Here is a 12,801-nt window from a genome sequence, read left to right as displayed (position 1 = left end):
CCACTGCCCGGCCCAGCTACCTGAGTTTTAATCCATTAAATGCTTCTCCAAGATGAGGAATAGCTCACAATCAATGTGAGGGTTGGGGACATTTGGTGTCCAGTTAGCAATGGACAGAGGGTCGAGCTAGCCAAGGCAGGGCCTGGCTGGGAACCACTACCTGCTTTTACTATAAAGTTGGGGTAGGGATGCCCAGGTCTGGTGTATTGCCCTGCGTGAGGCCCCTGTGTCAGGGTCAGGCCCTTGAGTGAGCAGCAGTCTGCTCCACAACACAACTCATGAACTTGTTGACTTATAAGAATTCAGACAAAACAGGGTGAGGTGACGCTCAAGCAGCCTTCCATTTGGGAAACGGTGTTTTAATAAAATAGACAGCAGGATGGCTTCCATGAGCCAATACCCACCCCTTTCTTTTCTAGCACAGTAAGCCTTGGTAGATAAGTCACACATCGATTTCCTGCACAATTTGTCACCAGCTGGTCAGTTTCCACAGGAATGTCTACCAGCATCCTCATACAGAAGTCTTGTGGACCCCAGAGATGTTTGGGGTATACAGTGCAAATCGTCAGGTGTCCTTGAGAACTGTGGGAGGAGAGCCCCCCAAAAAAGCTTGCTCTGGGTATAGGGCCCAGGCGACACATCATCTGGATGCCAGCAGCCTGCCGCTGCAGGCCCTGAGACACCCAGCTTCAATGCCAGGGCCTTCGGCATTCGTGTGCTCCTACCCATCAGCTGACCAGCAGAAGATCCTTCCCTTCTCGTCGCCAACCAAGAGCTTGGTCTGGTTTCTTGAGAAGAAAAAGGAAAGATAAGAACATTGGAGCGCATCGTCTGAGACCCACGTATCCTAGCCAGGACCTGGGAAACAGTGTATGGGACTGTATCCAGAACACGGTGGAAGCTCCTCTGTCCTGTCTCCTCTGGTGCTGATGGGGGAGTGGAAGAAACGAACCCGGTGTGGACCTGAGGATCAGGGTGGGAGCTTTGGGAGGGGATTGTTGCAGATCCAGAGGCCCTGGGGGAAAGCTGAGGTTCTGAGGAGTTGGCTGAGGTCCCCCTCCATCTCTCCAGCAGTAGCTCTGGGAGAACATCTGGCTGAGAAAGGATGGAACTACACCTCTGACGGAGCATTGGCATGTGCTCCAGCGAGGACCTCAGGTCTGTTCTTTTCTAGTCCACGACCATGCCATCCCACCCAGGGCAGCCTGGCATCCAAAATACTGAATTCCTCACACCGAGGACTTCAGAGGGCAATGGTAGGCCAGCGAGAGAGGAAAGAAAGATAGAAAACCAGCTGCTCTTGAGATTGCAACTCCCTAGAAGGGTTAACTGGGTCACCATGACAGCTAAAATAATGAGAACCCAATGTCATCTTTGAGACTACTCTTCATTGGCTAAGGGACTTCAGAAGGCTTTTCCATCCAAGTACGATGGCCATCATCAGCAAGTTATAATCACCAGTGGGATTCAGGACAACAGGACCTCTTCAAGACAAAACTACACAATATACTTCCCTACCATTTGTAATTCTTCATGAATCTGCATATTCATGAAATAGAGATCAAGGACATATAGAGATTAACAACAAGATGGGTTTGCTCGGATTCCTGAAGTGATGTGACCTTCCTGGGTCTGATAACCTAAACTCAGCTGGAAATCCTGGAATTTGGCAAAGTTGACTGTAGCGCCCTCTGCTGGAGTCCTGGAGAAAGCAGTCTGCTCTTACCTAGTTATGGCCAAAGCTGTCACAGCAGGGCTTGTCTTGCTAGGCTTGCCACTCAAAGCAGCACTGACATCCAGCTCTCTGCTCAGGGCAAGGTTCTTGGCCCACTTGTGCCCTGTGGAAAACACAAGAAAGAAAAAGTTAGAGCGCCCCATGGCCTCACGGACAAGCCCATATGCACCCCATACATAGGACCACACAGATACTAACATTTATATTTGTGGTCAGCAACTTGTTAAATTGAGAGGGAAAATATATTTAATCTTGGCCTGTGCTGTTGCAAAAAGGGCCGTCCCAATTTAATTTGCAGGCTGTGATAGTTACATGTGCTGACGTGCCGCGGTATCCATTGTGTACCAAATTGGATTTGTGTATTATTGCTTTCTAAATTGCATGCCTAGTTCAGCAAAATTGCTCATCAGTGTTTACTGGCTTTATGCTTAATAAGATGCCCCACAATACCTTGCTGCCAGGGTGTAATGCAGACTGTAATTGCCTAGTAAAAATAAATTACATAAAGTCTGCATTATCAACTTAACGAAATCCTCTCACGCCCAGCCAATAATTAAATGCTGAGAGAATTTTCTCAAAAAAATATAACTCAATGATTGTTACTTCACTCATTCTAATGACTACATTTGGAGACAGACAGCAATTCCTTCAACGTGAAGGGTGAGGAGATGGAGAAACAGCAAGTGGGCACGTCCCTAGGAGACACGTCATTGTCTCAGGGCCTGGATGTCACCGCACCCCCCCCCCGTGGTGCTGAAGTGGCCACTTAGGGGTGCGGAGATTCAGTGCACCAGGGGACACATGAGGACATGAGTAGAGAACATGGCTCGTGGGCAGGGACAGACACTTGGAAATCTGAGCACAGCTCCAAACATCACGCTTTCCCTGAGTCCAGATCTAGGAGCTGCTTTCGGAAGCAGATCATGCTTTCCGTAGTGGAGTTCTTACCGCAGATGATGAATAAATGCGTTCCGGGCAGAAATGAGATTACGACTGCCTGAAGTGCGTATCCTCAGCGTTTACAGATCTCCTCTCGTGCCCCTTAAGACATTTGAGGGGTGCAATAACATACGCGCCAATAGGACACGCATTCAAATATTCGCGTGCCGTGCTTAATTCTGATCCCTCCCCAACAAAATGGCTTTGAGCAATGTGATGAGGGCATCGCGCTTCCTTCTTAGAGACCTCCAGTGGGTTATGTTCACAGATTTGTTCTCAGATTTGTTGACTTCAACAGAGGCGCAATCCAATTTTCTGTTAAGTCTGTGTGCCCCACCCCCACCTTGTTGGTTCATCCTAGTTGGAACCCTGCTCCTAACTGTCAGTTCCGCAGGGCAGCTGTGACCCCCAGGTCAGGACAGACAGCAGGGGGACAATGCAGATCCTGGAACTCCCTGCCAGCCGGAAAGCATCTTGTAATTCCCCTAATGTCATCATCGCTATATTCAAAGAGAAAATATTTAGAGGTCTAAGGAATGGATTCTGGAGAGTAGATTTTTGTCTACTATTTCTCTGTCCCCTGCACCCTACAATGACTGGAATCACAGGGGATATTCTCAACTAGCCGAAAAGAAACAGGGCCACACCAGTTGTGAGGGACGGAGCTGGGTCTCCAGCTTAGTCTCCTTCCTGTTCGCCAGACTGCATGTCCAGTACTCTTGGTACCTAAGAGAAGCTGGGGGTCCTCCACCATGCACTGAGGATCTGTCGGCCAGGACCTGAGCTCACACTTCTGGCTATGAAGGGGCAGTTGATCCTGAGACCTATATAGGTCCTATGACTTTCAGTGTCATACATGTGTACATGAGACGCGTTTCACAAATAGCCAAGGGAAAAGGATGCCTGAGCTGGATCCTCCCAGGGGGACAGAAGCAGGGGAGGGAGTGGGAATGTTGCTCTCCAGAGAAACACAGAGCACATGGCCAGGCGCTCCTCTTTCACACTGCGACAGAGCGACCCCTCATGGCCTTGAGTCACGCTGGAGGAACAAGGACACTGAACTGGACACGGCTCTTGGTTTTATAATGTCTATGCTCTGACTCAACCCAGATTACCAGCCAATTGCTGGAAATGCCAAAGGATGGAATTTTCAGTCTAGACAGGGTGTAGGAGATAGAGGAGCCCCAGCAAACGTCTGAGTGCTTACAGAACTCACAAATGGGTACCTGGATGAATCAGGAAGCCACAAAACATGCAATAGAGGCAAACTAATTGAAAATGGCCACGACATGGCCAAGGGAGCCCTGTGGGGTTGAAGAAAGTCTGCTCCTGTGGACAGTCATGGGTCTGGAGCTAACAGGAGACTTGGCTGACTGGGGAACTCTCCAAGTACGGTAATGTGTTCCTTCATTTGGGGGGCCCAGGAGGGACAGTTTGGCTCTGGACTGCAGTCTTCTAAAGGAGGAGATGAGAGGGGAGATGTTTGCAGTGGAGGGAGTGATGGTGGCAGGGATGACGGCAGAGACGGAAGTGAAGTGGTGTCAGCTATGAGGACGAGGCTTTACCTGCATTTGTATTGCAGGGGCTGCTGGTGGTGACAGCATGATTGAGGTCAGGGTGACTGTGTCTGCTGTAGTGGCAGACATAAGGATGGTGGTAAGCTATGGGGATGACCTTGGGCAAGTTACTGAGCTGCTCTGTGCCTCAGTTTCCTTATCTCTATGATGGGTAGCTTGCTACAGTCTGCTGTGCAGGACTGCAGTGAGAAAGGAGGGATGTGTGGGAAGGGTGCAGAGTGTCTCATGCTCTCTGAATCTCAGCCCTGGGGTAGCCTGGGTCGTGGAGATGGCAGAAGGGTTTTGTGTTTCAGTCTCACCTGCCATGATGCGAAGGCTTTGCCACCAGATAGAGGTCTTCTTGTTGTACATATAACTGGGAATGTGTGTGATATCTCCAACCCATCAACTAAACTTTTTCAAGGGTGTGGGCTGAGTCCCAGAATGGGGCACTACATTTGTATTAAACCCATGGCTGAAGGGGGGCATAATGAAGGCTAATGGGGCATCTGCGGTACAGTAGAGCCACCTCCTCCTCCCTGGGAGAATGGCCTAGCCCTTCTGTTTACAGGATGCTAACCAGTTACATTCAGATCCTGGTCTGTGGACTCTGGCTTTCCAGTACCATCGGGGAGCATTAAAGAGGTCACATGCACCCCCAAAGGCCTGGGGTCCCCAACACCCACAGTGTCATTGTCCCCTGTCCAATGGGTACCATAGTCCAAATGAAGGACTCAATGGGACTTTTCAAGGTGCTTCGTGATCCGCCAGATGCCTGCAGGACACAAAGTGTTCTCTGATAGCCCTCCCTGCCACTGTCTGGATCTGAAATGTCTATCAGGTTCATGCTGGGAATGCTCTGAGTTCAGCACTTCTTTGAAGGCCATAGGGCCTGTAAGGGATAGAGAAGTTTGGCAGGAGCATGTCACGGGGTGTGCACCTGTCTGTGTCATACCCAATGCTGGTTCTGCTCTAATGTTCTGCTCCCTGCTCTGTTGCGTGGGGACGTCTGCCATGTCACACTTCCTCCACCACAGATGGAGTCACTCCTGCCACCGTGCCTTCTCCCCAGTGAGGGACTGAAATGCCTGAACCAATGGACCAAAGTAAACCATCCTGTCCCTGACCTGTGTCTGTCACGTATGGGATCACGGAATACAAAAGTCACGCATCTAGTCCCCACCCTGGCAGCGCTTTCCAGAGCTCCCATGGCTTCCCTAAACTCAGATGCTCTGGGTAGGCTGCAGCCCTGGTGCCAAGACAGGGAGAGAAGAGTACAGGAGGGCGACATGAGTTAAGCTTCTCAAAAGGGTACCTCTGGGGCTTAGGGGCTCAGTAGAGGGCTCTTCTGTCACTGCCTTCCTAGGAACAGACATCTTCACGTCCTCTGTCTTCCAGATCTGTCCAGAAAAGAGACCATGTCATGCCTTGTAGAATAGCCCTGTCTTCAGGGGATCAGGGTGGTCCACCCCATTCTCTCACATCTGAGGGAAAGGGTGCTGGCAGATGGAGATGTGCTCTGAGTATTCACTTCTGGTGTTATTATCAGGAAAACGGTTATCTAGGCTTCAGCCTCCCTGTGGTGATTCAGCCTGTAACAATGGTTTGGATGGCTTTACTCTCTTCCCTGAGACTCTCAAGTGGATCTCCTCCTCCTCCTCTTTTCTGCAATCCTTTATCAGTTTGGTGTGTGTGTGTGTGTGTGTGTGTGTGTGCGTGTGTGTGTGTGAGAGAGAGAGAGAGACAGAGACAGAGAGAGACAGAGAGACATACATACATGCATATGTGAAGATGTGAAGGCACATGCACCCATGTATAAGCCTGTGGAGGTCAGAGGTCAACTTCGGGTATCTAATTTCCATTCTCCTTCCTCTGTTGTGAAGAACTTGCCCTTTCAGCTAGACTGCCTAATGAAGGAGCTCTTGTCACCACCCACGTTTTATTTTAAACCTAGCTTTTGCATGGGTGCTGGAGATGTGAATTCAGGTCTTCATGCTTGAGCACGTTATTTAAGCCATGGACCCATCTCCCCAAGTCCTCCCCGTACCTTATCTAACCTTAAATCCTGCCGGCTGCTTATCATATTGTCACTGGGTCAACACCTTAGACCCTACAGTCTATTTTTCCTGTTGTCACCGAGGGAATGCCTTCCTATTCTGCCATCTTCTAGGCCGGCCTGTCTTCTGGGTTTGATCCTAAACCTTGTGTGTGAGAGCCCTCAGGATGACCGCAGGTGGCTTCTGTCCTGTGAAGGCAAATCCAGCAACTGTTCAAAGGTTTCTGTGTGCTCCCCAGCACCTCACACAGCTGGGGCCGGGAGGTTCCAGGAGCCCGGTCACTACCCTGACGGAATGAAGGTTGAGCACACAGTGAACTCCTCCGCATGTTTGCAGCAGACTCAGGGAAGAAGCACTCACGGCTCAGTCACCCCAGTTCCTCTTTCGTGTCTGCATTCAGATCGTACCCACCAAACCAATGTCCTTTTGACCCTTCATTTCCTGGCCAGCTAAGGACGCAGGTCATGTGCCCTTCACTGAGAACACTGTAGGAGATATTCTTCTTGGGTGTATCTCTCCCCAGGCTCATCTCTCGCCATTCATGCTGGCCCACGGACCTCCCCATACAGCAACTGTTCCACATCTTAGAGCTCAGCTAAAACACTGCCTCTCCTGAGGTCTGTCTGGCAGAGGGAAGTACGTGCTTCGCCTGAGCACTACTGCATCACCCCATTTCTCTCCCAGAAGCCCCGTATTCTCACAGGTCCGTGTTGTGGGCGAGCCTCTCAGTTATTCGCAGATGTCTCCCATTCTTTCATCATCCGTGCCAGTCTCAGAGAAAACAACCTGAGCCTTGTTCTTCCGCTCTCGTCCCCTGGCTTCAGTGTTTCCCTCTCTTCCTGGCTTCCGGAAACTCCTTTCTTAAGCTCCTGGTACTCTTGATTATGTCAGCCACGAGACACTCCACATGAGTAACATTTTACATGTACTCTTCCAAAACCCGAGAGTCCCAGGGAAAAGTGCCTGCAGTGGCTTATACAAAATCCTTGGCAGAGGATGAAGAGTTAAGTAAGTGGGTAGATGGATAGACGGATGGTTAGATAGTTGGATGGGATGGTTTGATGGATGGATAGAAAGATTGCCGAAAGCTTAGATAGATAATGGATAAGTGAGTCAGTGGGTCGAGGGATAAACAGCCAGGTATGTGGGTAGATAGATTAGTGAGTGGATAAGTGGGTTGATTCATCTCACATACTGTTTTTTTCAGTATTGTACGGAACTGGACCATTCATCATTCATACCTTCACACCTTATGATACTTTACTATATGTGTATGTATGTGTGTGCAGTACCATATTCTCTCTCCCTGTCTCTCATTTTTCTCTTGGCCATGAAAAAGCACCACCTTTCCCTTGATTTGCTATAGGTAACTAGTATAAAATACTTTCAAATTTCATATGCGGTACTTGGCCCATGGAGGCCGTGAAGAAATGAGATAAACACAATTATCCTCCCGTGTCCTCATTCCGCGCCCCCAAACACACTTACCCGAACCATACCATCCTTACTCCCTGTGACGATGACGTGACTTGCATCCCACACTGGCCCCTCCACTATGCAGCAGCATGTTATGGTTCCTTCTGGGCCCCAGGCTGTGGTAATACTGGCCAAGGGCTGTCCGTTGACATCCCACAAGGACAAATGGGCTCCGGCACAGGAGACAATGGTTCCCTATAGCAATGAGAGTTGGCTTTATTCTATGAAAGATTCACCAGTAGTTTCCCCAGCTCAGTCCCCCAGTTTGTATACCAAAGTACCCAAACTCATCTTCTTCCAAGGCTTCAAATCTCATCAACCCACTTAGACATTTACAGTTTGATGGCGTTGTTGAGATGTAGTGGGAACTAGATCTTTCTAAGTTGGAAGAAACGGGTCACTGGGGGCATGCCTTTGAAGGGTATATCTTGTCTCTGCCCTTTTGGGGCACTCTGTTTCCTGGATACCATGCCATGAGCAACTCTGCTCCAACCATGCCCCATCTAAGTGTTGTTCTGCCTTGACTTGGACCTCAAGCAATCGAGCCAGCTGAGCAGAGACTGAAACTTCTGAAATGCAGCCATAGTAAACCTGTGTGTTATGACACTGGCCCAGGCTTTGGGCTACTCCAAAATCCTGATTCCTAACCACATCTTGACTTTCATAGCAGACAGCCTGAAGACTGCCCCTGTTTCTCTGGATAAGAGCCCTTTGATTGGCTGTCTAGCAGTGCCTCCATGAAGAAAATGTGCATTTCATCTGGTGGAGGACAGCACACAAAGGTGCCAATGACAGCAAGTGGCTCCTAAAACTTTGTAATGTCCTTTCAGAAGTAACCTTCAGGGAGAGAGAGCCCTAATACCTCCTAAAATACTCCTTTATATCTTGAGCGTAACTTACTCTGGCATGGGCAGATCTTCCTGTTTAACCTTGCTGTACCTGTACCAGAGCAAAGACTCCCTAGTGCCTACCTTCCACTGGCAGAGGATGGTTGGCACACATGGGGCCTGATCCACATTTGGGAATGACCAGCATATGTCTGTCCTTGAGTTTTGTGGCACTATCCAACACAGTATTTGTGTAGGCCCCAAGACATGGTGAGTGAACCCAGACACGCAGAAATGAAAAAGGCCTCACCGAAACATCACTGATGGCAATAGCCGAGATCCCTTCCCGGTGGACAGGCAGGCAGGCCACACGAGAGAAGTGGTCCAGGTCCCAGAGGATACAAGTGCGATCCTGGGAGCCACTCACCAGGAGGCTGAAGGTGACTGAGGCTGTCAGACATGTGACAGCCTGGGTGTGTCCATACAAGGCCTAGGAACAGGAGGCATAACCAGAAGTTATGAGAGAGACTCATAGTATAGCTACTAGTGGGTTGCTGCTGCTTCTGGGCCCCAGATGAGGAAACAAAGATTCAGAGTGAGTTAATGATTTTACAAATGTGGAGGGGTGGGGATGGGGGAGTGCATGTGTGTGTTGGCTTCTTGGTGGCATCCATTTCTAGGACCTGAGATCTATCTGGAGAGAAGAGATAGTCCCTTTGTAGTAAGCAATCCAGCCCAGTTTCCTTATGTTTTTTTCCCCTTTCTGTATTCTTGTATCTGAAGCAGCTCCTAGCACAGCTAGTATGCAAAGGTTTCAAAGGGCAAAGTATGTGCCCAGATTAGCAGCCTCATCAAATCTGGGATCTTAGTGAATAGGCCCCTGGTCTTCCAAATCAGAAACCCTGGTGATGGAGCCCTGGAATCTGCATTCTTTCCCATCCAAGAAATCACATTCGTATTCAGGTTGGAGATGTACTGCACTATGGAAGACTCAGAAACAAAGCAGTCCTTAGACCAGACTGGGAAGGTCGCAGGACAACACAAGAACACAGTCCACAAAATCTACAAAGCAGGGTTCTTAGGGACTCCACAATCAGGGAGCCTGCATGGGTCTGAGCAGCGTCCTCTGCATATAAGTTATGTTTGTGTAACCTGGTGTTCTTGTGGGACTCCTAACAATAGGAATGGAGGTTGTCTCGGACTCTTTCACCCTCTTCGGACCCTTTTCCTCACACTGGGTTGCCTAGGAGTTGATCTAGGGGAGAGGGGAGGTACAGGGAAGGGGCTGGGGTGAGTGGAAGGAGGGGAAACTGCAGCTGGGGTGTAATATATGAGGGAAGGATAAAAAAAAAATCACAATTAAAAAAAAGCTCAATCTTTTGTTTTGAGACAGAGCTGTGGGCAACACAGCCTAGGCCAATCTTGAACTCATGAACCTCCAGTCTAAACTGGGATTCTAGAGCTCGAATTATCAGCATGGGCCCCTGAGTCTGCCTAAAGATACGGATCAGACACAGGCTGACCGGCTTGGCAGCGAACACCTTTGCCTGCTGCATTATCTCGCTGGTGTAAAACGTTACTTTTTCCGACCTAGGATGTGAGTGCGTGTCTTGTGGGTCTCGGGGGACTTGCTCTTAGCCTTCTGGTTTAAACCATTTACTCTTGGCCTTCAGGCTTGCTTCATGGATGTCTGTGAAGACAGCTCTTTCCAGACTGCTAAAGAGGCCAAGTTCCTTCTGGGTACATTGCTCCTGGCTATGGTGAGGATTCCTAAGCATACCAGAGGGTACCCTGAAAGCCCGAGGGGGTTCTCTGCGTCAATATGCCTGACATGCCTTGGAATCAGCCAGCAGTGCAGAGGTGGCACACAGAAAGGTCTGGCCTGGCTCAACCATGGCTGGAGCTCCAGCCCTGGCAGAGACAAACTGTTCACTCATTTTGGTCATCATTTCTCAAAGCTGACATTTTGCCTGGTCACAGTTATTAAACATTTTGTCACAAGTTCCCATTTGTCCTCAATGGAGCCTAATGTGACACCAGCCAGATGGTGGTGGCAAATCTCTCGACATGACCCACTGACGAAGACTTAAGTTGCCTCAAGAGCGTGGAAATAGAGAAAGGAAGAGACTTGATAAGAATTCTCCGATCTTCCGGAACAACCCGAGTCTGATGAGTAAGTCTGACCACGGACGATATAACACCTCCAAAGGACACAGGCAAAGGGACCCTGATGGAGAGCTTGGGGTTTCAGAGAGAAGAGCTTCGAGCCTGAGTGGCAACGCAGGCTGCATTGTGGAATCAGGTTACCCTGTGCTGGGCAGAGAGGGCCGGTGTGCATGGCATGGTATTCCACTGCCGAGATAAGCATGGTTTACTGTCACCCATGGGCCCAGAAACTGCAGCATCAGAAGGCACCCAGTGCCCTGTCATCTGGGAAGGAAGAAAATGGAGGCAGAGCCCACAGTTCTAAATGTGCACCCAAAGGGCTCTTTCTTTCCTTTCCTTCTTTCTTTTGTTGCAGAAGACATGTCAATTAAAAAAACTTTGCTATATCATCTAAGTAGCAAAATATAAATACAACACAATAAAATAAAACCTCTCAAAATAATTCTCCATAATGGTGGTTGTGGTGAGGTGGCTAGTCTCAATAAACTCTTGATAGCACTGGAGAGCTATAGAGTAATTTTGAAAAACTTTGTGTCATTGCTCAGTAATTCTTCTCAAAATACATCATAAGGAAACAATTAGTCAGAAGCAAACAGCATATATATAATGTTTTCTGTGGCACTGTTGAAAATGGTTAAAAGTTGGAAATAACCTAATTGTCTAGTTTTAGAAGAAATGGTTTATTAAGTCGTGGTATACTGACATAACAATTGAAATGTAATTTTATGAGAATGTAATAATCTGCAACAATTGAAATGTAAATTATACAGGCCATAGAAAAACAGAAACAATTTGATAAGCTGACAGAAATGGGACAAAAATATTCATATAAGATTCAGAAAGGTATAAATATGCATATAGGGGTTGGTAGTATGCAACAATAAACAATTTTTATAGGGGAAGCAGAGAATTTATTTTTAAAGTGAATTCAAATTTGTCTTTAATGCTTCACATCTTTAAAAATAAACAGTTTCTGAACTGTTTTGAATCCATTTCACAACGACCTCTAGGAATACAGGTCAAGGGCAGACCCTCTTTGATGAGGAGCTGGAGGTCTCTGCTCCCAGCCTGCTGTGGGTCTGCCTCTGCTTACGTCACCTCCCTTTGGAAAAAGTCCCATTTTCTGCATCTATACACTGGGAAGAGCCACTTAACTTCTTTGTATCTTTTTGTTTTTAACCAAGGCTGTGCAGGTGGGGGGATAATGGTCGATCTCCTTTCCCAGGACTGTTAGAAGGTAAATCACAGGATGCTTGTGAACAGGCTGTGTGGGCAGCCAGGGCAGAAGGCTAAAGCTGGGCCTGGCTCAGGGGGCTCCGCCTTCCTGACCCTGGGCAGGAAGCACCTGCTTGTGCCCCCAGCATCCTGCACTACAGTTGGGCCTCTGTGGAGGTCCCTGCTCTGTCTGCTCAGCAGATCTACCCACCAGCATTGAAACCATTCTCCAGTGACAGCTGTGGACTGCTCCTGCGTCCCATGCACTAGAGAGAGGCAACACTTTTACCTGATTGTGCTTTGGCACCACAACTGCCAGAGACACCACACCAATGAGGGGCACATACCTGCCGGAGGTGCAAGCCTCTTGGGCGACCTTTGACCAGGCTGAGCTCCCACACGCACACCACTGCGCTGGCCCCAGAGGTGACGATCATTGTAGGGGATGGGCATATAGCACACAGACAGGGGCCCCAGGCAGCCAGGTTCTCAAACGTCATCAGGATCTGTGAGGGATGATGAGCCATGGATGCTGGCATGGGGCCAGCAGCCACCGAGAAACCAGGTCAGAGAAGTAGGAAGCACACAGGTGAACATGGAAGGGGTGGGGAATGGGGGCCGTGCTCTAGGTTCTACCAGACTCAGGTGACTGAGTCTAGGCCATCCTCGACGGGTCCCCACAGAGGAGCTCACTCCAGCCAGTGGGGAGACAAGCAGGCACCTGAGCAGCTACTCAGATGCTGTAAAACCCTTGGAGTTGGGATGGGGGTGCAGCTCAGCCTGAGACAGTGGTAGAACCAGAACTAGAACTGGAGCAGGGATAGTATTGA

At 49.0% G+C, this 12,801-nt stretch overlaps 1 protein-coding gene across 1 annotated transcript in view; it reads right to left on the bottom strand.

Annotated features, from left to right (window-relative positions):
• Nucleotides 1-362: 362 nt before the first annotated feature.
• Nucleotides 363-12,801, bottom strand: part of Wdfy4 (WDFY family member 4) — a 205,184-nt gene continuing 192,745 nt past the window's right edge. The window contains exons 55-60 of the mRNA XM_005348671.3: nucleotides 12,319-12,477; nucleotides 8,901-9,080; nucleotides 7,776-7,958; nucleotides 5,546-5,630; nucleotides 1,727-1,838; nucleotides 363-788 (exon numbers count right to left, since the gene is read on the bottom strand). Of these exons, the coding sequence (XP_005348728.1) occupies nucleotides 722-788; nucleotides 1,727-1,838; nucleotides 5,546-5,630; nucleotides 7,776-7,958; nucleotides 8,901-9,080; nucleotides 12,319-12,477 (786 nt within the window). The 3' untranslated portion in view covers nucleotides 363-721. The remainder of the gene's footprint in view (nucleotides 789-1,726; nucleotides 1,839-5,545; nucleotides 5,631-7,775; nucleotides 7,959-8,900; nucleotides 9,081-12,318; nucleotides 12,478-12,801) is intronic.

The sequence above is a fragment of the Microtus ochrogaster genome, chromosome 6 (assembly GCF_000317375.1).
Source record: "Microtus ochrogaster isolate Prairie Vole_2 chromosome 6, MicOch1.0, whole genome shotgun sequence".
Lineage (NCBI taxonomy): Eukaryota > Metazoa > Chordata > Mammalia > Rodentia > Cricetidae > Microtus > Microtus ochrogaster.
Note: the sequence above shows the minus strand (reverse complement) of the source record. Positions and strands in the feature narration are given on the sequence as shown.